The sequence below is a fragment of the Toxorhynchites rutilus genome, chromosome 2 (genome assembly GCF_029784135.1).
Source record: "Toxorhynchites rutilus septentrionalis strain SRP chromosome 2, ASM2978413v1, whole genome shotgun sequence".
NCBI classification, from domain to species: Eukaryota; Metazoa; Arthropoda; class Insecta; order Diptera; family Culicidae; genus Toxorhynchites; species Toxorhynchites rutilus.
The window spans coordinates 61,408,574-61,434,044 of NC_073745.1; the positions used below are offsets into that span (position 1 = coordinate 61,408,574).

General features: G+C 39.7%; 2 protein-coding genes across 10 annotated transcripts in view; one reads left to right on the top strand and one right to left on the bottom strand.

Moving 5' to 3' along the window:
• The window catches only part of LOC129771049 (whirlin), a 550,739-nt gene that overhangs the window by 363,566 nt on the left and 161,702 nt on the right, over positions 1-25,471 (bottom strand). The gene's annotated exons all lie outside the window — the stretch shown is intronic.
• The window catches only part of LOC129765789 (uncharacterized), a 35,250-nt gene continuing 12,527 nt past the window's right edge, over positions 2,749-25,471 (top strand). The window contains 2 exon segments of the mRNA XM_055766217.1: positions 2,749-3,346; positions 7,441-8,319. Of these exon segments, the coding sequence (XP_055622192.1) occupies positions 2,749-3,346; positions 7,441-8,319 (1,477 nt within the window).

Sequence of the window (25,471 nt, forward strand, 5' to 3'; positions counted from 1 at the left end):
CGAGTGCTCAAATCGATTGATACAAAAATATCGTCAATGAATCAAAAAATTACTGTGCAATAAGCGTTCGGAGTTGCTATAGGATCTTTCAATATCAGAGATATTAGAAAAAAAAGATTTTTTGCATGGATTTGACAAAATTGACAAAAACTGTTGTTACTGCATACTGCAATAAGCTCTAGTGTTAGCAGAAAAAAAATTGACGTAAAACTACGTCTTTGAATTCTTCATAGGAGGTTCAATGGGTAAAACGTCAGCAGGGATTTTATTGGAGTGCAAATTTTTAAAGATGTATCTAATATGATATTGCATCCTATTACTTAAGTTTCTCAATCACTGACACGGTTAAGAAGCGTTTTTCACATGAAAATTTCTTACCGTTTTTCGAAAACGGTCTACATTACGAGAAAATTTTGTTGCAGTCCATACTTTTATTCACTCTATAAGAAATATTGTTCGACTGATGAACGATGTTTGAATCTGAGTAACTTTATAGACATATGCAGAGGTATCTTGCAGGTATCTTCAGGTACAATCTAGGCACAACATAAACAAGTTAAATATTTTTGTACTCATAACGACCGGTTGAATCAACGAGGTATATTTGTGCTATTTGAATTTTAATTCTACTTTGAAAATTGGTCGTGTTTTGATTGTGCAACATATATATATTATGTTAGTTTGTATAAGAATAAAGATGATTTTTTAATAACGCTACGTTCTGTATTAACCCACATGTCTTCAAATGTTTTTCAACATAACTCCTAAATATATATTTTTACCATAATGACCGGCAAACTTCGCGCCGCCCAAAATTTATTTTTCGTAATCACATCCACGTTTTCTTACTAAGCGCACGTTCGTGGGTCCAATCGCAAAATTGTTCATTGATTGATCTTCTGATCTACCCTTTAACATTATTTTTTACTATAAAATTTCAGTACTTCCACCAAAACTCGACATTATAATATCAAATTATTTTCAGACACAATTCTCGTCAAAAATTTTTCATCCACTTGCAAATAACATGTTTCTCCGTTACATGGAATAAATGTTTGATAAAGAAAATATGATAGATTGAAAACAGACCTAAATCGGACAATTCCTTTCTCGAGTTTTGCTCTTATCAACACATTTAGCGATCCATTTTTTTACACAGATAGAGAACGATATAGATGTACGTTTTATCACATTAAAATCCATTTCCACTTTCGAACGAAGATCAATTCCGTTACCGCAAACATCAAATGTACTAACAACGCTCGTCAATATGTAATTGTAGAACACATGCGAATTGAATTTTTCGAATTTTCCCATTTTCCTTCACAATTTTTCGAAAATTTTAAATTGTCATGTTTGGTTGGAATATGTGTATTATTTTTACCTCCTCTCCCCCTCTCCATTCCAGAGCAGGGAGGGGTTTCATACCATCATAGAAACATTTCTCGTACCCAAAAACCCTCACATCCCAAATTCCATTTGCTTTATTAGTTCTCGAGTTATGCAGAAATTTGTGTTTCATTTGTATGGCAGCCTCCTCTTAGAGAGAGGGGAAGAGTGCCGAACCATCATAGAATCATTTATTGCACTCTAAAACGTTCACTTGCCAAGGTTGGTTTCATTTGCTTGATTAATTCTCGAATAATGTAGAAATGTGTGTTTCATTTGTATGGCAGCCCCCCTTAAAGAGGGGAGGGGTCTCGAACAATCATAAGAATTTTCCCCGACCCCAAAACCCCTACATACCAATTTTCATGTCGATCGGTTCAGTAGTTTCCGAATCCATGTTAATCAAACAGTGAGACAGACAGACAGACAGACAAAAATCCTTTTTTATATACATAGATTAGAAATATATTTTTTGAAATATCTCGAGAATGGCTGCATTTAGAAGGAGATTTGTTCTTTGACACCCAACTTCTATCTTTCTTAATTTGACTGCAATATCGATATAAACAGTTCCTGGTGAAAATTCAAGCAAAATCTTCAAAAATCACGATTTGTACCCCACTGTACATGTAATAGCCACTTAAATTACACCTTAACGTTGAAAGATTACATTTCTCTTAAAAAAAATCCAAACTGTATATTATCGAGTCCAAAATTGTATATAATCGAATCACATATAATAGAGTCTATATAATAGAGTCTGCAATTTTTATTTTAAATTCCTTGCGATTTTCTGGATTACCTCACGATTCGCAGTTAAAAATGAATTGGTGATTATAAAGCTAGGGTTCCACATGTAACCGCATATGTTGCAAACCAATGACAGACATATGATCCACAAACAATGGTTGCAACAAACCGCCATCTGAAAAGGCCTTTTCGGAATCAAACTATTGGACCTCGATATCACACAAACCTTGCGCTCGATAATTGTTGTACGCAACTAAAGGATTTATGTTGTATAGAACAAAAACTTTGAATTTATTGTTCAAATTGATTTAAAGGCGCTCTTACACTGAAGATCCTTTCATTTCCATATTGAAGTAAAGAGAAGAAAGATAGTGCAGTTTTAAGAATAAATATTCAAAGTGTAAATTATAGTGAATAATAGGAACACTAAACGTAGGAAAACTCAATTTTATATTTTATTCCATGTTATTGAATTATGTTAAACTTCTAGGGATTTTTTAACCTACCACCGAATAAAGAATAAAGGTTCAAAAAATTGGAAAAGTTCCTGTTGCTCACGCAACATTTTAAAAAATCCGTTTACGCGATCGTAAACTATTTCCGTTGAACATGTCCAACAGAGGCGAGCCAATTATTCCCGTGGAGAAGAGTTGTTCAATTTGTAAATCCCCTGATAACAGTCGGATGGTGGCATGTGATGAGTGTGGGCTGTGGTTTCATTTCGAGTGTGTGAACGTTAATCAGAGCATCCAGGACCGTGATTGGAGTTGTGACAAGTGTACAGCACCCAGAGCTCAAATCCCAGTCGGAGCTTCTACGCCAATCGCCGGTGTTTCCGCTGCCACACAAATGCAACAAACCGAATGTAATAATCAGCTTGTGAAGCAAATTGAATCGTTACACTTGAGATTGAATGAACAACAACGAGCGTTTGAAAAAGTACTGCAACAAAGAAATAATCTTGAAATTGAATTGAATGCGAAGGTTGAACAGATGCAGAATAATGTTGGGCAACGTAACGCTAGATTAACAGGTGCAATTCCTAAAGCCTGTTCAACTATGGTGCCTGACCAATCCGAAAAATTACTCGAGCAAGAACTAAAGCTTCTAGAAGAGAAGCAATCGTTAGAGAAAAGACACATCGAAGAGCGTATGGCGCTGTTACAGCGTAGGCGTGAAGGAGCAGCAATTCCAACAGCGGAAGCAAGTAGGCCTCCCCCGAATGTGGCAGAATTCAGAACAATGCAGAATTGGAACGAAATGGACTTTAACAACTTTTTACTAACTAGTTCAGGTATCGAGCTTAGCCGAAGTCAGTTAGCGGCACGCCAGGCGGTAGCAAGAGATTTACCTACTTTTTCCGGAAATCCAGAAGAATGGCCACTTTTCATCGCAAGTTTTGAAAGTTCAACAAGAATGTGTGGCTTTAGTGATGAAGAGAATTTGCTTCGTCTTCAGCGCTGCTTACGTGGAAAAGCTCTTGATGCAGTACGATACCGACTACTTCACCCGTCTGGCCTAGCAGGCGTGATTGTTACTCTGCGTACATTATTTGGTAGACCTGAAATAATAGTTCATTCACTAGTTGAGAAGATTCGGGAAATGCCGCCGCCCAAAGCAGAGAAATTGAACACACTTATCGAATTTGGTGTGGCTGTTCAAAACGTTTGTGCCACCATAAAAGCATGCGGCCTCGATGAATATTTATGTAATGTAGCCCTGCTTCAGGAACTTGTAGACAGATTACCCCCGTCTATAAAATTGAATTGGGCAATGCACCGATTAACGCAGACTTCTATTACATTATCATGCTTCGGAGATTGGCTGGGGAAATTAGTTGAAGCAGCTTGTACTGTAACAGTGACGCCAACATACTGTCCCTCAAATACAGAACGCCGTGTACGGAAAGAGAGTAATTTTTTTAACGTGCATTCCGAGGGCATAAATAACACAACAGATTTCGAAGAGATGCAACCAAAATCACAACAGATTGGCCCTAAAAAGTGTCCCGCGTGTATGGGGGCATGCGAAGCCCTCCAAAATTGTAGACGGTTTCAGGCAATGACTGTTACGGATCGATGGTTCATAATCAAAGAACATAGACTTTGTCGTAAATGTTTGCGGAGGCACTTTGGAGCGTGTGGTGTAAAAACACCCTGTGGCAGAAATGGTTGCACCTTCATGCACAACACTTTGTTGCATGACGATGTTAGATACAGCCAAGCAGGCATAAATAGAAACATGATGTATCAAAACAATACCGAAAGCTGTAACACTCATATGGAATTTACAGGCAAGATTCTTTTTAAATATATTCCCGTGATGGTTCACGGACGGAATAAATCAATAGAAACGTATGCATTTCTCGACGATGGTTCGTCATCAACGCTCATGGAGCATAGTCTGATGGATGAATTACAACTCGAAGGCTCACCACATCCTTTGTGCCTCAACTGGACTGCAGGGCAACACCGATACGAAAAAGAATCGATGAAACTCTCCGTCAAAATATCTGAAGTGAATAATCAACGAGAATTTATGCTTTCTGAAGTTCACACTGTCAAAAGTCTATCGCTTCCATCGCAGTCTTTATTAATACGTGAATTAACAGATAAATACGATTACCTCAATGGCTTACCTATAAAGTCATATGAAAACGTTTGCCCTAGAATTCTTATTGGTATCAATAATTGCTATTTGGGGCATGCAATCAATAGTCGAGAAGGTAACACAAATGAACCTGTTGCAGCAAAAACCCGACTTGGGTGGTGCATCTTGGGTCCATGTGCAATCGGCTGTGGATCGCTTAATGCTCACTATACAGCATACCACGGAGTTCGAGTATGTGAGTGCAACAAAGAAGCAGATGAAAACATGAATGAAGAACTAAAAATGTATTTTTCCATTGATAGTCTCGGGATTTCCAAATACAACGATCCGATTCTATCAAAAGACATTGAACGAGCTCTAGAATTACTCTCATCTCAAACACAATTGAAGGATTACCGTTACGAGACAGGTCTTCTTTGGCGATATGACGATGCAAAACTACCAAATAACAAATCAATGGCGTTGAAACGTCTGAACTGCCTGGAAAAAAGAATGAAGCGAGACAATGAATTAGCAGAAATAATGAAATCGAAAATAAAAGAATATGAACAAAAGGGTTACATTCGTAAACTAGATCCGCATGAAATTAGGATAAATCACCCGCGAATCTGGTATTTGCCGATTTTCCCCGTAGTAAACCCGAACAAACCGGGAAAAATACGAATCGTTTGGGACGCAGCTGCATCTTATAGAGGAGTTTCACTCAACTCATTACTATTAACCGGTCCCGACCAGCTTAACTCACTGCTGTCAGTACTGTACAAATTCAGAGAATTCCGTATCGCCCTAACAGGCGACATTCGAGAAATGTTCCACCAGGTTCTCATCAATGAAAACGATCAGCAAAGTCAACGGTTCCTCTGGAGAGACGGTGATGCAACTCGCAATCCAGATGAATATGTCATGAGAGTAATGACATTTGGAGCGACATGCTCACCTAGCTCCGCACAATTTATAAAAAATTTAAATGCTGAGAGATTCCAACTCCGATATCCTAGAGCATCCGAATGTATCATAAAAGAACATTATGTTGATGATCTTTCTACCAGTGTTGAAACAGAAGAAGAAGCAGTCAGGCTAGCTCGTGAAGTACGATTTATACACTCTCAAGCTGGTTTTGAGATACGAAATTGGCTCTCCAACTCGAATAAGGTGTTGACGACATTAGGAGACATGCATGTTGAAGAAAAGAACATGAATATTTGTACCGAAATGGCAACCAAAAAAATCCTCGGAATGTATTGGTGCACACGAAGTGATGTTTTCACCTTCCGACTTTCCGCAAAGCACGACATGGAACTACTCTCTGGATGCAGAATTCCCACAAAAAGAGAAGTTTTGAAAACTCTAATGACCATTTACGATCCCATCGGCCTTATAGCCAATTTCCTGATGTTTCTTAAAATACTTATGCAGGAAATATGGCGATCTGGGACCGGGTGGGATGATAGTATATCACCAGTACTGTATGAGAAATGGAAAACCTGGCTGAGAATCCTGCCCATGGTCGAATCTGCTCCATATCTCCATATCCAGCTCCATATTTTCGTAGATGCAAGCGAGAATGGCATCTCAGCAGTGGCGTACTTTAGGTTCAAACAAAATGATATTGTAGAATGTGCGCTAGTAGGATCCAAGACTCGCGTAGCGCCTCTTAAATACTTGTCCATCCCACGTCTGGAACTACAATCAGCAGTAGTTGGAGCACGACTTTCGAATAGCATAATCGAATCACATAAGATGGAAATCTCAGAGCGATATTTTTGGACCGATTCACGAGATGTTTTATGTTGGCTTCGATCGGATCATAGGCGGTATAGTCAATTTGTTGCAGTCAGGATAAGCGAGTTACTTGAGAGCACTTCGATGAATAACTGGAGATGGATCTCAACGAAATTCAATGTAGCTGATGAAGGTACGAAATGGCAAAAACTTCCAACGTTTTCTCCATCTAATCGATGGTTCCGTGGTCCAGAATTTCTGTGGCTGCCCGAAAACGAATGGCCACAAGAAAAAAGAGACACAGAGACGACCACAGAAGAGTTACGTTCGTGTGTTTTGCATCATACACTTCATGAGCCGTTGATAAATTCGCATGAATTCTCAAAATGGAAGCGTTTACTCCGAGTTGTCGCATATGTTCTTCGTTTCGTATCAAACATTCACCTGAAAAGGAAGCGTAAATCAATAACCATCGGACCACTTACACAAGTCGAGTTTCAAGAAGCAGAACGTTTCCTATACCGACAGCTGCAACAACAAACATATCCAGAGGAAGTGAAGCTACTGCATAATCCGGAAACAAGTGAACGCCTACTTCCAAAAACAAGTAATTTATATAAACTTAGCCCAGTTGTAGACAAACATGGTGTTCTTCGCATGCGTGGTCGTATTGATGCATGTACATTCGCTTCCGCCTGTTGCAAGCAACCAATTTTGCTTCCGAAAAGAGATCATGTAACAGACTTATTGATAGCTGACTACCACCAGAAATACCAACACATCAACCATGAAACCGCTATGAACGAAATCAAACAGAAATTTTACATTCCGCATCAGCATACAATCGTGTGCGCCGAAATTGTCAATTATGCAAAATTCGTCGAGCAAATCCTCAACCACCCATCATGGGGAATCTTCCAGCAGCTCGACTTGCAGCATTTACTCGTCCGTTTTCCTACACTGGAATAGACTATTTCAGACCCATCATGGTGGTAGTAGGACGAAGAGTGGAGAAACGCTGGGGAGTATTATTGACCTGCTTAACAATCCGTGCGATTCACATCGAGATCGCACATTCTTTAACAACTGACTCGTGTATTCTCGCTGTGCGGAATTTTATTGCACGTAGAGGATCTCCTATTGAAATCGTCAGCGATCGTGGTACAAATTTTATTGGCGCTAGCCGCGAATTACGTGCAGTCCTACAACAACTTAGCCAAGAGAGGATGATGGAGTACTTCGAGGGTCCGGACACCAAGTGGACCTTTAATCCGCCAGCTTCACCGCACTTTGGAGGTTGTTGGGAAAGAATGATTCAGTCGGTTAAAAAGGTGTTGAACCAGATGAAGTTCCCTCGACATCCTACTGATGAGATCCTGCAAAATATGATGATAGAAGTGGAAATGATGATTAATTCACGCCCACTCACTCATGTACCGTTAGATGATGAATCCTGTTTTCCATTGACTCCTAACCACTTTTTAATGGGCTCGTCTAATGGTAGTAAACCGTTGATCCCCTTTGACGGCAGTTCAACGATGCTGAAGAAATCCTGGAAGATGTCCCAAGTTTATGCCAACGAATTTTGGAAGAAGTGGATTTCTGAATATCTTCCAACCTTGACACGAAGAACAAAATGGTTCCAGCCGATAAAACCCATCGAGAAGGGAGACATCGTATTAATAGTAGACAGCAATCTCCCTCGAAACTGTTGGCCCAAGGGTCGGGTCGTGGATGTGGTGTTTTCCAAAGATGGTCAGGTTCGTCGAGCAGCCGTTCAAACTTCACATGGAATATTGGAGAGGCCGGCCGTGAAAATCGCCGTTTTAGATGTCGGTTTGAATATAAGTAAGCCGAACGAGATTCGTCGTACCGTGGGGGAGTGTTGCAAACCAATGACAGACATATGATCCACAAACAATGGTTGCAACAAACCGCCATCTGAAAAGGCCTTTTCGGAATCAAACTATTGGACCTCGATATCACACAAACCTTGCGCTCGATAATTGTTGTACGCAACTAAAGGATTTATGTTGTATAGAACAAAAACTTTGAATTTATTGTTCAAATTGATTTAAAGGCTCTCTTACACTGAAGATCCTTTCATTTCCATATTGAAGTAAAGAGAAGAAAGATAGTGCAGTTTTAAGAATAAATATTCAAAGTGTAAATTATAGTGAATAATAGGAACACTAAACGTAGGAAAACTCAATTTTATATTTTATTCCATGTTATTGAATTATGTTAAACTTCTAGGGATTTTTTAACCTACCACCGAATGAAGAATAAAGGTTCAAAAAATTGGAAAAGTTCCTGTTGCTCACGCAACAGCATATGTCAAAGAAAAAATGACCAAACCAATGGAACTCAAATTAATGCTTTAACTCACTACGACATATTATTCCTTCTATTTTCGAGAATGAAAACTTGTCCCGTTGTATTCATTGTGGATTATTATTAAGTTTTCAGTTTTAAAGTTGTGATATTTCGGAGCATTGAATCCTTCAACATTTTAAATGTGTAATTTACATTGAAGAATACGTTTACGGAGGTCTGATCCAAACTCGATTCCACTACCTAACCCCTCAACACAAATCCGATTTCCACACATTGAAAATGTATTTTGTACTTTCAGACTTTCAGTGGCTCATTACCGCGACGTATAATTCTTCATATTCCGTATCTGATCACGGAGATGCACTCATAGCGCGCTTCGCACGATGGCTCTGCTGAGTGCTGCACAAATTGTGTTTTCTGAAGTGCATCGTTGACAGAACATCGTCATAATACCGCCTACGCGGAAGTGGGGTAAAAAAAATATTAAAAAAAAACGCACCACGATGGGAAATGTAGAATCTCTCAAGCCAGCAGCCCATCGAAACCATTTTTCTAGGAAGTAAATTACATAAGCTTTTATCTTGTTATTGCTTCACCAATCTGTATTCGAAATGGAGTGTCACACCGCCGCCAGAAGGCTGTCTCTTTCCCGCATTGTATCCGCTCCTCTTGTGGAGCTTCGAGAGCCCCCTCTCTTCATCGCCGGAACGGAAGCGGCTTCCGAAAAGGAGCAAGCACGGCTGATCGGGGTAGAATGGAAACGCGTAAAACGTCGCTGTAATGTCTTTCGACTCGTGGAGCCTGCTTCCTGCCCACCCCCGCAACTTAAGGCACAATAGAGGCATAGTGAATCTCCAGGACCAGGACACTATGCACTCTCGGCGATACAGCCGACTGCAGCGGGCGCATGTTTACAATTTTACAACTTCTGTTCTCGACGGAAGTTAAAACGCTCGTTAGAACACACGATGACGTGGATGGGGAGAAAATATGGCGAAATAAAATCAGCCCATAGAGGAATGTAATTTTTCCATTTCAGTTCCAGCATTCGAACGGGTTGGTGCGCGGGGGAGGGAAGTCGAACGCCGGAAAGGGGGTAATCGATTTTTTGTTTGCTACATTGCCAAAATGCGAACGCCAGCAAACTTGCGAACATCGGTCGGAAAGTAGGTTAAAAAAAGGATTCGAGCATTAATGTTAGGGAAAATGTAGCTCGATTCGAAGAGGGAGGGGGTGTTTTCATTTTTATGACGAACGTCAACGATCAAACTTAAATGGAATCATTTGTTGCTTTTATATTGGAAGTTTGATAGAATTTTCCCGTCGTCCTTTTTCCCATTTGAAAAGTTATCGTGCGTCTACATTCATCCTTGCGTTAATGTGTGGGTGCGCTACACTGAACGAAAAACGCAATGAAAATGAGCACAGATAAATAGAGGACGGAAAGTGAGCAAACGGGGTGAAAAATATGCTCCGGGCGTTCAAACTAATATACACACTGCCAGGACTCCGAGAGACACTTGTCGCACTTGTTTTTTGTCCACAGAAAGATAAATATGTGTGTTCCCTTGTACAGTCAGTTATTTATGCTCCAGGCTGCTGGAAACAGTAGGAATTTGTTTTCGTTTTTTTGTGCTTTCCATAATGCACCTTTTTATATCATCAGCCCTGCTTGATTCGAGTAAAAAGCCGCTGTCAGTACGGGCGTTTAAAATCTCGTCAACGTTTTATAAATTGAATTTATCATGAGACGAAGAATGTTCATTCCTATTTCTCTATGTCAGGCAAAAAACATCTCACTCGTTCGTCTCCTTTGGACCCATCATCGCAAGGGATAGTGTCAACATGTGCCATGTGCGCCTTGAACATCTTGGGCTCTATGCAGGAACGGTTTGTTTTAGGCACGTCGTTTCATCCTGATCTTTTGGATGTGTGCCAGCAGATTCGAGATTCGAGATTCAATCCAGTTGATGCAAGAAATGTAGCGCCACACTCACTCAGTGCTATTTCTTTCTAAGTTTGACAGCTGCTCTTGTTTCAACAGTAAGGTGAGAAAATGTCGTCGTCAGATGCCGCTTTAGGATATTAAAAGTTGGATTGCTCCAGCTCGCGTGTCGACAAAAATAAGTGTTTACGTTGGTGCAAATGTTTTTCCATAGGGAGCTTCGTGAAGCATTGTGTGGAAAGGCTGGTCCTGAAGAAAGTTTGGTCCAGTACGAATCCGTCCAGTTTCTCCAAAGATTTTTATATTAGGTGTACCGGTAAGTTTCTTCGGTTTTGCAACAGATGGCGTATCTTGATTATTATTCCAGTGAATCAAATTTCCAGGTATTCGTTGGAAAACTACTGTCATTGTGCGTCTTTTTCAGTATATGTCAACAAGTTGAAGCGTAAACAACATAGTTTTTTGCCACTTCAAATATGTCGAATTTGGTAACGAGAACGAGAGTGTTTTTGCGGGTAGTGTTACTTCATTACTTCAATATGAAGAAAAAAGCTTCGGAAAGTCATCGCATTTTGGTGGAAGTTTATGGTGGCCATGCTCCAACTGAGCGAACGTGTCAGACGTGGTTGGCACGGTTTAAAAGGGATAATGGTGACTTGGAAGACGAATAACGTTCCGGACCGCCAAAAAAGTTTGAAGATGAAGATTTGGAGGCTTTACTCGATCAATATCCGTCACAAACGCAACAAGAACTTGCAGATACACTTGGAGTACCTCAGCAAACCATATCCGATCGTTTTAAAGCAATGGGAATGATCCGAAAGATAGGACATTGGGTGCCGTATGAATTGAAGCCACGAGACGTCGAACGCCGTTTTTTTACGTGCGAACAACTGTTCCAACGGCTTAAAAGAAAGGGTTTTTTGCATCGAGGTTACGCTGCCTATTTGGTAGGACCAGCTGGGTGACAATGCTCGGCCGCATGTCGCGAAACCGGTCAAAACATACTTGGAAACGCTGAAATGGGAGGTCCTATCCCACCCGCCGTATTCTCCAGTCATTACTCCGTTCGATTACTACCTTTTCCGATCGACGCAACAAGGCCTGGTTGACCAGCACTTTTCCAACTTTGATGAAGTCATAAATTGGATTCGTGGTTAGTCGAAAAACCGGTCGATTATTTCCGCAAAGAGATCCGTGAATTACCAGAAAGATGGGAAAGAGTTGTGACTAGCGATGAGCAATACTTTGAACATTAAATTTGTTACCATTTCTGCAGAATAAAGCGTTAATTTTTGAAAAAAAAACCAAGAATCTCACCGGTACTCCTACTAGCATTATTTCCCTTTTATCTCCTGAAATACCCAACTTCACAAAGTACTTAGATGTGATTTGTTGAGACACTTGAAATGAATTGGGACACATATATTACATATATCAAGAGGATGCAGCACACTCGCACATCACTCACTTAGTCAAAAAAGATGCTAGTATGCGAACAGTTGAAGCGTTATAACAAAGCGGAGTTTCGTTGATTTGGTGATTTTTTAACAAACGATTCATGTTCAACTGGTCCACAAAAAAGTGCTTGGAAAGAGCCAAATGATATGTCAATATCATCAGTAGCATCAACTGAATTGAATTGGCCGTGGTCCAGATACATTTTTTCCCATTATTCCTACACTGGCGTAACGATGAGCTGAGGAGCCAAGGACGATCATCAGAATGGACGTCTTCACAGTCCCCTTTCTAGCACTTGTGCCACTAGTAGACTCTAGCATAATTCATAGTGAGCACACAAACAGCAACAGCGGTTGAAACTTTCATTTCTAAAGCGTAATTTAATGCGAACTGAATTCACTAAAAATAAAAAAATGTTATTTATCACTACAGTAAAGCGGTGATTATCCGCGAACGAATGAAACGCAAGGCGGATGATCCGGGAACACGTATTGCACAGAAACACAAATTCTCATGCGAACGTTGAAAATTGCTCACTGGTTTATTAGGCATCGTAAATCTATAAGCCTTACCGGAATTTGCCTGTGAGGTTTCTATCTGTGTGTATATGTTTTTAAAGTTTATTGATTTTCTAAAAATTAAAACATACACAGAAATGTACATCAGAAATATGTTTTTTTTTTCATGTTTGCACCTCATTTTTAGTCTTTTATTACGTCATTCGTGATGCTATCGGCTATCGGTAAGTGTAAACAATAATACAGCCATTCCATGTCAAAACGATATAGTGGTTCTCAGATTATCGTCAAAAGTGGTAATTTTGTTCTTTATCGCAAAACATTGGACCCGTATTTTTTTTTTATTAGGGCGTTTATTTTCATTTTTGGGCAGTCCGAAAAAATTTTTTTTTCAATTTTTTCCCAAAAATGACTTGAAAATTCATAACTTGTGAACCACTGAATCGAGTAAGATGATCGACATATCAAATTGAAGCCAATGAGCTAGTATTTTATTAAAAAATATTGAACTTGAGAAGAAAGTTGATTTCATGTTCGTAATTATTAGTTATAGTCGATTTTCATTGTTTTCATGTCTTTGGACTAGAGTGCGCTATATTTTTTTGTATTTTTTCTTGAAAGCTGGGGATTTTTTACATAATATATCTCGATAACAGAGATGCTATTTTTTTTTTTTTGTTTTTGAGATATGATTTTTCAAAGTTAACCAATGGTTCAAAAAAACCAAAGCTCACGCTACAAATTTTAATAACTTCTACAAAAGTAAACCGATTTTTATTTTTTAAAAACGAAAATAAAGCTTTTTTATGACATTTTCGATGTGATCAACACTTTTTTCGCGTTTTAAACGGTGAATCAACTTCTTCATACACAACTTTAACATTACGACTTCGATGCTGTTGAAAATCTGAGTTATTTCTTTTTTTAGTTCTTCCAAATTTTGGAGCTTATTAACATAGCAGCGGTCCTTCACGAACTCCCAGAGGAAGTAATCGACGACGAGAAATGTTGAAGGGCTTCGGTTGCTCGAGTAATACGATTTCCGATAAAAACCATACGATCAGACTGAACGAGAAGCCGAATATTATCGTCCCGAAGTGGGGAATGCAGTGTTACCATCGACGGATCGAAAAAAAAGAAAAATTATAAGGAGCTATTCGATTTTTTTGCGTGAGCGTTTAATCTGAAAGATTCTGTAACTATATAAATAAAAATGAATCGCCAAATGTGTTGGTAAGTACAAAACTCGAGGAAGGAACCGTCATATTTTTTAAATTTCTTACACTTTCTGTATCAAACATATCTTCCATGTAACGGAGATTGAAAAATCTGGAACGAGAATTGTGTCTGAAAATAATTTTATTTTATAATGACGAATTTTGGGAGAAGACTAGGAAATTTATAGTAAAGGGGTTCGGTTTGTACATCGGTTCGCGACAGACGTATGCTTTCAAGCTCGTCTTTTTGTAACGGATTATGGTGGTTAAACGTGTATTATGTGCGTGAAAATGGGCATTCTGGATAGCCAATATAGCAATCGATCGCGATTCAGTAGAATGAAAGTATTCCGTTTGAAGGGTCCAAGATTTTTAGCTATGAAAGTGATATGTTTATTGGCCTATCATAGACTATCGATAATAAAATAGTTCCGCATCGCTTGCCCGGTTTCGGTGTGTTCGTGTTTTTCAGTTTGCTGCATGAATCGTGTGTGCATGTGTAAAGATATGTGCAGCGAAAGAAACGAAACTCTCGCTTTTCTTGTGTTAGTGGTGAATGTAAACCGCACACCACGTGTGAGTGAAATTAAGGTTTCTTGCCTTGGCTGTTGTGAGATTATCACCGAAAAACTCCCATGTACGAGAGCAGCACGTAGCCATGAGAGGCGAAGAGAGCGATGTTTATTTGAATTCACACACATCAGCAATGTGGTTTTGAATTGATCATAAGCCTCTAAAGCTAAGTAGTGTCTGTTTTGTACTTTTGACGTAGGATTACGTCTTTCGGGAACATATTGGGGTACAAATTGAAAAACGAATATCGATCGCATCGTGAAAAATGTCCAATTTCACACGCTTATTGCTCAGTCATTTCATGACGGATTGATGAGATTTTTACATCAAAACATTGCGGCACTCTATAACAATTTTTCACCTTGAATAAAATAATATATATCATATAATTAACTATCGAACAATTGAAAAATCTCAACCCCTATCCAAACGGTACTGATTGGTCGAAATTGACGTCATTTCTTTTTCGCCTGCTTCGCTTCTTTCGTTCCTCGATAAGTCAAATATTTGCATGTCGAGCGAGTGGGGGGCGCCTATTTCTCACATACCAACTGATATAAAAGGACGGTAGCATTTTTGGATTTCTCATTCTCGTTCAACGCTCAGATCGGCAAACATCTGGGCTTCTAGTGTGCAGTGCTCTACTAATCAACCAACACCATACAGTGCGGCAAAGGAGAGGAAGCCATCGGCAACCAACGATGGATGCGGTGCGGCAAAGGGAGCAAAGAAGAGGAAGCAGCGGAGAGCATCGAATTAAATCTAGTGTGCATTGCTGGTGCGCTTCTCTTCACATCTACAATTGGATGCGGCAAAGGAGGCAGAGGAGCGAAGTGCATTGCATCGCATCGTATCACACCCGCTATCCGTCGTTTAGCTCGTCGTGGTGGTGCCAATCAAACCCTCGCAAATCGACGCACAGAAGCCGATGGCGCCAAAGTCAAGGAAAGCATCAGTGAATCCGTAAAAGCTACCGCTCCCAAAACTAAACTGATACATCCGACTGAAACGCAGCAGATTCCGTACAACCCATTAAACCATTCCAGTCCTTCTCAGGACTATCAATTTGTTTTGAAACAAAAGAGTTTATTTTACTGTTTTCCACTTACCACAAAAACTATATAAAACCGATAAAAAAAAATACTGTTTATTTTTACATCTTCTACTAACAACTAACATGGAACGTATCACGTCAAAAACATACGTTTCATCAACCACCTTTTACTGGATTTGCATGCATGCATGCATGTATATAACGGAACGCTCCAGTCATACACAGCCCGTTAGGGACGAATGACCTTTGGGTTAACATCCCTTCAAAAACAAGAACGAACGATACACAGCCCGTATCAGACAAATGCATGAAGGAATTCTATAAAATAATATTTTTGCGGTGCCTTTGCGCCAACTACACGGGCGAGTAGCACCATAGTAGCAAAAAATGTCGAAGTTCGTTACATCTGGTAGCAATATTTTTCTTCTTTTGAATTATAGAGACTTTAAACTTTACGTTCATTCGTCTCTAGCCCTGAGAAGGGCCCTTGCGAAGAAAACTAGTTCATACAGAGACATTAAAACCAAATCATTATCAAAGAGTTTAACGATGTAATTCTTCAAACATATCTGAAATCAACAGATAGCCTAACGGAATCCTACGTCAACTATGCGGTCGTGTCTTAGACACAACCCTCTTGTGACTTTTTTCTATCGAGCTATCTTTTTGCGCTCATGTCTCTGTCCCTCGAGCATACTGCATTTACTATGTTATGTGTTTGTGATCTATACGGAGCAGACGGATCTTTGGGATGCAAGTAATGATCCGCATGAAAAAGAAAATTATAGAAAAATGTTACTTTTAGATGCTTCAATAATCTAATCTAATATCTAATGAAATTTTCAAAAATATTTTCTTATTAATGATCTAAAAAAATAATCTATTGCATCTATTGCAAAAACTTTTATCGACTAAAACATCTTAAACGGATACATATATTTTTTTTATCTGTATATCTGTTTTATTTTCCTTGTCTCATCGCTTCGACATCTCAAATTGCTATACGGGTTAATTCTTAAAATTCGTGCAAAAAGGGGAAATCAGTGTACTATAGACATAATTCGTTGGCTTAACCATCTGTTGCATATGTAAGAATAGCTTTTATATGTTTGTGCCATAGGCTTATGGAATTCCTAATTGTTCTATTCTTCAATTCTTTAGTTATTCGTTTCTCTATTTCATTCATTTTTCACTTGGTTTTTAGCAAAATTTGTATAAATATGTGTGTATGTGTGTAGTATTGTAGATGTCATATATATATATAACCTCCACGATTGTTTTCAGAAAATACATACGATAAATAACGGAATATATAGCGGAGGCGATCTGGCGTAGTGGTAACATCCATACCTCTCACGCAGAGATCACGAGTTCAATTCTCACTCCCAACATTCTTCCAAAAATGGAAGTAAAAGTGACGAACCAGCCGAAATGTGTTGAAAATCACTATAATAGAGAGAAAAAAAACGGAATATATCAACGGTCTGATTAATTCTAGAAGAGTTTTCTAGGTGACCTTCTTAGGTTTCCCGAAGATACTGCTCCTACCCCGTGATATGATTTGTACAAAGAGTTCACGTCTTGAATGATTAAAGATCGCTGCTCAGATTAATTTCAAACCTTCTTTCTCGATGACCTTCTCAGATTTCCGAAATATAATTCTCCGTCGCTGCGATTGGAGTTGAATAAAGAATACGCGAGTTGAGTAACAGTATATATCGTCGATCCGATCAATTTTGGAAGAGTTCTCTCTGTGACCTTCTCAGGTTGCTCAAAGATAACACTTCGTCGTTACGTCGTCGCTTCGATTAATTCTAGAGGAATCCTTTAGATGACCTACTCAGGTTGCCCCAAGAGGACCTTCCGTTGGCGTGATTTGATTTATATAAATGGTATGCGCGATAAAAACGAAATATTTTAACAGATTTTCTTCTCGTTTGTTTACACATAATTTCTTTCGTGTGATAGGATATGGGATTTACGGAATCCCGTTTCGTCGAGTGGTCGAGAGTACTCGATTACATAATCACATCACTTACCTCAGTGAATCCTGTTTATTACTTTTCCCTACTAACAACTATCCCTTCCTTGATAAACGCAGGGAACCACGCTATAGAGGCGACCCTTCTGATCTTCGGGCGGCGAATATCATACTAACATTCCTTCCCTTCCCCTGGTGACTGTAAGGAAGTAGCCGGCGTCGTTATTAATCATTTAAAGCTCGAATCGCCGAAAATTGCACAACGAGAATGATGTTCTAGTCCCAAGCGTCATTCTGTGTGTTCTTTGTGCAATTTGGTCGGTTCAGGTCAATCACGGAGAGTAACTACGAATTGTACAGTCTACCCAAGCTCAAGCTCAAGACTAGGAAATTTATAGTAAAAGATAATTATAAAGCGTCAATTAGAAATTCAATCAATGAATAGTTGTGCTGTTGGGCCCATGAACGTTCGTTTAGTAAGAAAACGTGAATGTTTGAAGGCGGTATTGATAACAAAAATCCTTTTTGGGTGGGACGAAGGTGCCGGGTCAACTAGTTTTCAATAAATACCGCGCGGAGAAGGTTTCGGCCTATTCAACCCTCATGGTAGTGAGGGGGAATCTAATGTCTTAAAATATATAGTCCTAAAATATATGTAAGAATAATGAAGAAACCAAAAAATATATCTTGTGTTCAAGCCATGAGGCAAATTTCAAATAATGCTATAACTTCGTAAGTCACTATGCACTCAAAATGAAATTTATTTATTTTACAGCCATCCTTTTATGGCGTACTTCAAAATGAATTTCATCTCCAGAAGACACAAACACAACACTCTCCACCCCGTTTTCAAATTTTCTCATTTCATTCATCGCCTATAAAACACAAACCAAAACAATTTCATCACTTTAACGACTTCGAGCTAATCCGGTACAAACCATTTTCCACGGTGACGAACTTAAAGCTACCATTCGGCGCCACAATTTTGATGACGTTTTTGGCATCCTCAAATGTTGATCAGCTGACATCCGATCCCCGCACTCAGCGAGTGTTGACACTGATGGGAAAGTGTCCACATCAACCACTCGCCAAGTTTTGTCATCACCTCCGCACTAAATCAGTTTCCACGCTTTCTCCTTCCGGTGGGTGGCAATCATAGCGCGCTGTCATAAGAGCGAGGAGCATTAATTACACTTCATGTCGCTGGACAAACCCGGATGGACGGCGTTTGGCTCGGAAAAAAAACGGGTAACAATTCAGAGAACGGATCTAATTTAATTAAAGTGTTCCTTTGAGCGGAAGCTCTGAGCATAATAGTTTTTATAGCATCTCGAAATCGATCGTTTCCCGATAAGAGCGCCGCTGTTTGAATTTTCTGGCACGAAGCCAATTTTTCCGCCATACCAAGGATGTGAGGAAACTTCAAAGTTGGAATTTAGATTAATTTTGCTAAAAGCATGGTATGAATTTTTCGTATGAATGGTATAGGAACATACACACACACAAACGACGAACACTCATTCTAAGCGATTGGGTATTACCTGCAAACGACGCGCGTCGCATGTTGACATGTTGCGTGAAAAATGGAAACGCGAAGCTTCCTCCTCGTTAATTAACTCCAACCTTCCAACCGGGAGGGGGGGAACTTCCTGCTGTCGTCTGCCGTTGTGACAGCTTGGGTAAACTTTAAACGCTGGTGCTTTTGCTCACACACTCCGTTCTACTCCGTCATCATCCTACGACCTGCCACCCTCGTCCATCCACCGACCCAAGGATTGCCAAGAAAAACCAAACTCGCTCAATGATCCTGCCACCAGAGCCGATGAGTGAGTAATGACGATGACTCTGTCGGTTTTGGCAGCGGAAACGGTAGGGTTTTTGGTGTCACTCTTATGTTGTCGCAACCCCGTGTGATGATTTATAAAGAGTGTGTCACATCAAATTGCATCACGGAAAAAACGCTGTAGAAATTTAATTTTTAGGAATTATATCTTCAGCTTTCGCTTATAATCAGATAAGAGTGTACAGATCACGTTGGCCATGCTTCACTGTCAATTTTTCGTAAATTTGGAAAAATGTCGTCGAACGAAAAAGAGCGTCGTGAATTAATCCTGCGCACTCATTTCGAGAATCCGGAGTTGTCACATCGGGACATCGGTAAGATGCTGGGAATCGTCCAATCCACGGTCAGCAGAGTACTAAAACGATACTTCGAGAACCTAACCATCGACCGGAAGGTGAAGAACGGCAAAAATGGATGCTCCGTCAGTGAAAAAGATCACAAGCGCGTAGTTAAGCAGTTTAGACGTGATCCGAGAAGTTCGGTCCGGGATGTCGCCAATAAGCTGAATTTGTCAAGTTCATTCGTCCAGCGGACCAAGTAGCGGGAGGGCCTGCGTACATACAAGGTTCAGAAGGCTCCTAACCGCGACGAAAGGCAAAACATGGTGGGGAAGACGCGAGCCCGGAAGCTGTACACCGAAATGCTGAAGAAAGCCGCATTGCCTGGTAATGGACGACGAAACCTACGTTAAAGCGGACTTTCGTCAGCTGCCGGGCCTGTTGTTCTTCTCCGCAGAGGACAAATTCAGCGTTCCGGAGGAGATTCGCAAGCAGAAACTATCTAAGTTTGTCAAAAAGTACATGGTGTGGCAAGCGATCTGCTCTTGCGGAAAGCGGAGCGCCCCCTTCGTGATGACCGGCACGGTAAACGGGCAGGTTTACCTTAAGGAGTGCCTACAGAAGCGCTTACTACCACTATTGAAGCAGCACGAGGGCCCGATTATCTTCTGGCCGGATCTCGCTTCGTGCCACTATTCAAAGGACGTGTTGGAGTGGTACGAAGCCAATGGGGTCACCTTCGTGCCAAAGGAAATGAACCCGCCCAACGCGCCGGAGCTTCGCCCAATAGAGAAATATTGGGCGATTATGAAGCAGGCCCTCCGGAAGAACCCAAAAGTTGTCAAATCGGAGGCGGACTTCAAGAGAAAATGGATTTCTGTTCAAAAAAAACTACAACCTGACGTTGTACAGAACCTTATGGACGGGGTAAAGAGGAAGGTGTGAGCATACGGGCTTGGGCTCGAAGTATGAATAAAAAGAAAATGCCAAAAGTTGTTTAATAGTTTTTATTTTACTGTCTAAAATTTTCAAAAGGATCGGTCTACTGGGCGAATTTCTACAGCGTTTTTTCCGTGATGCAATTTGATGTGACACACCCTTTATTTGAAGGTGTCATGTTTGGTCGACGTTCACATTGTCTTGTGAGGTTGAAGACACTAAAAGCGAGTAGATTTAAATTAATTCAATATTTGGGCTTGAAGAAAAAATGATGCGAAGCCTTTGAGTTGGCTCGTAGCAATTAATAGCTCAACATGTTCGAAACTTTGTGAATAATAAAGTATTACTATTTTCCAAGATCCCCCTTGGTTTTGCCAACTGATTAGTGTTTGTTGTAGGCAAATAAAGAATAATTCATAATGCGCATCGACTCATCTTGTTCGCCACAGAATAATGTAGAAACAAAGAAGGAAACCATACCATAGAGCAGGGTTTCTCAAAGTGGGGTCGATTTTCTCCCTGGGGTCGATTTTGGTTTCCCAGGGATCGACACAAACGAAAATTGGTTTTGGGGGTCGACGGGGTCTGAATATCGACCCCTATAAAATAACACAAGTTCTTATTTGAAATATTTGAGATGCTCCATAAGTTGTGTTACGTGCACTACCCTGTTATAAGAATGACCAGGGTTGCCACTTTTGATCCTGTAAAATTTTCAGAAAAAACTGTATATCTGTATTTTGAGCCAAAAAATCGGTATCAAAAACCTAACGGGAAAAATGGAAAGAAAGGCTTATTTTCATTTTAAATTTATTGATCTTATTTATGGTTTGCTTAAGTCGTATCGATAAATGAAAATAAATCATAAAAAAGTTTTCTCATAATAAATTGTATGATGTTTATACATGATTGAACTTTGCTTTTCTTAAATTTTCCGTCAATTTTATCTTTGACGTTCCTCCTTGAGCCGATACATAGTTCTTTGCTTTTAAAATAGAGTCCATCATTGTGGAAGCCAACCGATCTCAGAACTTTGTTTCGTTGGCATTGTGAAGCGAGAATAACACACGCTGATGAATGTGGAATTATCAAAAAGTGTCCCAAAAATATCCTTAGCAGGAATGGAGAAGTGAGGTGACATTTCATAAGCGGACCTTACACGGTCAATATTATTGACAACTAGCTGACCCGGCAAACTTCGTCCCGCCCACAATTGCATTTCAGATTAATATAATTTCGAACACTCACGTTCCCGGAAATTATTCCTCTGTTCGCGATCTATATTCGTAGTATATAATTTCTTTTTGACATATACATCTGACGCAGACTGAGACAGATCAATCCTAATACTGACTGTTCAAATCTGTTGCTCCGTTTTTGAGTTAAATCGTGAGTAACGGACACCATATCATTTTTATTTATATAGATATACAAAACTTGCTAAAAAATGGCTTTCCATTTTTCCAACATTCCGAATGGTTTTCATAATTTTTCTTAGCATATAGACCTGACGCAGACTGAGACACTTCAATTCTGATACTGACTGTTCAAATCCGTTGCTCCGTTCTTGAGTTAAATCGTGAGGAACGGACACCAAATCATTTGTATTTATATAAATAGATAAGATGACATTTGAGAGTATAATGACAGCTGAACACAGCCGACGACTCAGAAATCCGGATTTTCTGATTTTTGAGCATCAATATCGTAACATTTCATTAATACATGATGTTGAGGTTTTACCTCACGGACTTCGAGACCGAGTTGCCAGATTTAAATTTGCAGACATTTTTCGCGTAACTTTTGAAAAGGTCCTATGTAACATTTTCGTCAACTCGAGAAAAACGAAGTTGAAGACCCGAACATTAATCTGCGAATTGTATTGAAAGGAATCGATCTCTATCGCTACTTTCACCACTAGCAGTCAGGAATAACTCTGAAAAACCAATCGTAACTGTTGTTCAGTGATTTGAGCTTAAATTTGAAGCCTAGGAACGAAAAATGTTACATTGGACGTTTTGACTGCCGCGTTTGCACATTGGACATATTACGTTGCACGATAAGGATTTGAAACTAACTACTAAACAGCAATTCGAATATCAGCATTTCGTTCTAAAGACATATTATTGTTGTTATCACTCGTTGAATTGCACTGAAATCGCTAACAACGCCTGTAAGAAGCAAAAACCCAAAACGACCGAAGTACGACTTTGTGTTGTTTTGACTGCTTTGTTACTTCGGACGTTCCGAGCGTCGGAAGAAAGTGGTGTCCGAAGTAACATCCGAGTGCTTAAAATACGAATCTGCACATTGGATATTTTTTGTATCGGCGATAAAAAGATGAAGAAGATAGATACATGAACGATTGTTTTTGTAATGCATTCAATGATTGAAAACTAAGAGCGTGCATCCATTAACTCGATTTGTTTACTTTTGTTACATAGGACCTTTTCAAAAGTTAAGCGAGATTTCATCTTTGTTAGTCTTTTCTGCGATTGCAATTGAATTTCATAAACTTCCTGTGAGTGAGCTAAATATGCCCCTCGATAAGAGTAGCTCATTTGGAGAGGTTAACACCACCTCAATGTGAGCTTTCATTATCAGTACTGGCAACACGTCATAGTGGCAAGAAGATCTGACATGCACTCGAACAAGTGCTCTGATGCGCCGGATGATTCTCGTCTAGAATTTGGGCCTCACACTTCCGAAATTCTAGAAAGCATAAATGAAAGCATTTGGTTTGGAAAACTAATACTTTTAATAACACAATACGGTACTTTTAGCAAGACAAATCAAATCCTCAAAGTGAACTGACAATGTGATGGTGAGAGAGTGAATGAAACGTAACAACGTTTTAGGAGTTTTTTTTAATGTTGAACACGGTCATTTTTTTGCGCTAACAAGCGGGGCAGCCACTTTAGTCTAAGTTGTGTGTTTCTTCACACTCCGCTATAAAATTTGGAGAATGAGAAGATCTAGGAAAATTACAGACGGAAAAACATCATGTGTTTTTTCAAGGTACAGTAGAAACCCGATTATCCGCGGAATAGTCGGGCAAACTCACCGCCATGGTGTTTTGGCCAAAAAGTTTGTAAAAACCTGGAGCGTTCAATGGATGATTCTTATACTAAATGGTGCTAGGAACCCATCTAGCATAAAATGTCAGCCCCATCTGCCATCTAAGGGTAAAAACTAACACATTAGTTTTAACGTAAAACATGTATTGTAGCGCACACCTTTGAAACTTTGGAAGATTTCGCATGCAGTGCTGCACTCATGGCCCCAGCGGAATAATTTTTGAGTTCAGTAGTACCGTAGTATGACCGTCTAAGTGTTAAAGGACCAAAAAAGAGGTGCAAACACGAAAAAAATTGATGTTTCAACATAAAAACCATGTTTTATCAATACAGAAATCATTGAACTATCCATCTATAAGGTCGTGTACACCAGTGGCTAAATAATGTAAAAACCATAACCAAAACAAAAGAGCATGGGCCTATCCCTCACTAACAAATTCCGAAAAGACCTATTGTTTTACTATGGAACTCACAGTCGCGAATAATCCACGCATGTGAGCACTCGCTCGATTGGCCAGGAACTGGGTATAGACCATAAAACCGTTTGGAACCATTTGCAGAAGATTGGATTCCAAACAAAGCTGGTTGTATGGGTGCCACACGAGTTGACGCAAACAGAACTTTTAGACCGAATCAACGCCTGCGATGCACTGCTGAAACGGAAAGAACTCGACCCATTTTTGACGAAGATAGTGACTGGTGATGAAAACTGGATCACGTACGACAACCTAAAGCGAAAAAAGTCGTGGTCGAAGCGCGGAGAGCCGGCCCAAACCATCGTCAAGCCCGGATTGACGACCAGGAAGGTTTTGCTGTGTGTTTGGTGGGATTGGAAGGGAATCACCCACTATGAGCTGCTCAACGATGGCCAGACCCTCAACACGGTTCTCTACTGTGAGCAGCTTGACCGTTTGAAGCAGGCGATTGACCAGAAGCGGCCAGAAATGATCAATAGAAATGGTGTTGTTTTCCACCAGGACAACGCTCGGCCTCACACATCTTTGATGACCCACCAGAAGCTACGGGAGCTCGGATGGGATGTCCTATTGCACCCACCGCATAGTTCGGACCTGGTTCCAAGTGATTATCATCTCTTCCGGTCCATGCAAAACGCTCTTGGTGGTACTAAGTTGGCCTCAAAAGAGGCTGTCTGAGTTTTTTGCAAATAAGGAGGGGGGGGGGGGCTTTATAAGGTGGGAGGGCGGTTGGTTTGATGGGGTAAATGAAGTTGCCTTCTAAATGACAACAAATTTGCGAACAAAACGGCGCATATTTGGCCTAAATTTGGAATATTTTAAGTATGTTAAATAAAGCGTCAATTTTCGATCAGAAATACGACATTTATTTTTCCCCAACCCTATATAACTTGCTTGTAAAATAATCTGGCATCTCTGAAACTGAAAGGAACAGTCTGTATTTATGAAGCGAGTATTATGATGTGTTTTTTAGAAAGAAAAACGGATTTTAAAGTGTATATTATGGATGAAAATTTACTTTTCTGAATCAAATTAGTATTCTATGTGAATGCAAATCACTTTTGGATGCATGTAGTGAAAAAAACCTATACAAAAATTGTGTCTGAAATTGACTCTCTATTATAATGATAAGTTTTAGTAGGAATATCTGAAAATTCAGAGGAAATAGGTTAAGTTAGGGTTAAGAATAAGTGCTTCAAGTAATTAAATAATACCAAGTAGATATTCTCATTCAAATTTTACCAATTAAAAATTGCCTTTGAGCCTTCTAATCTGATGAAGAATAGCTTGGATCCCAAACT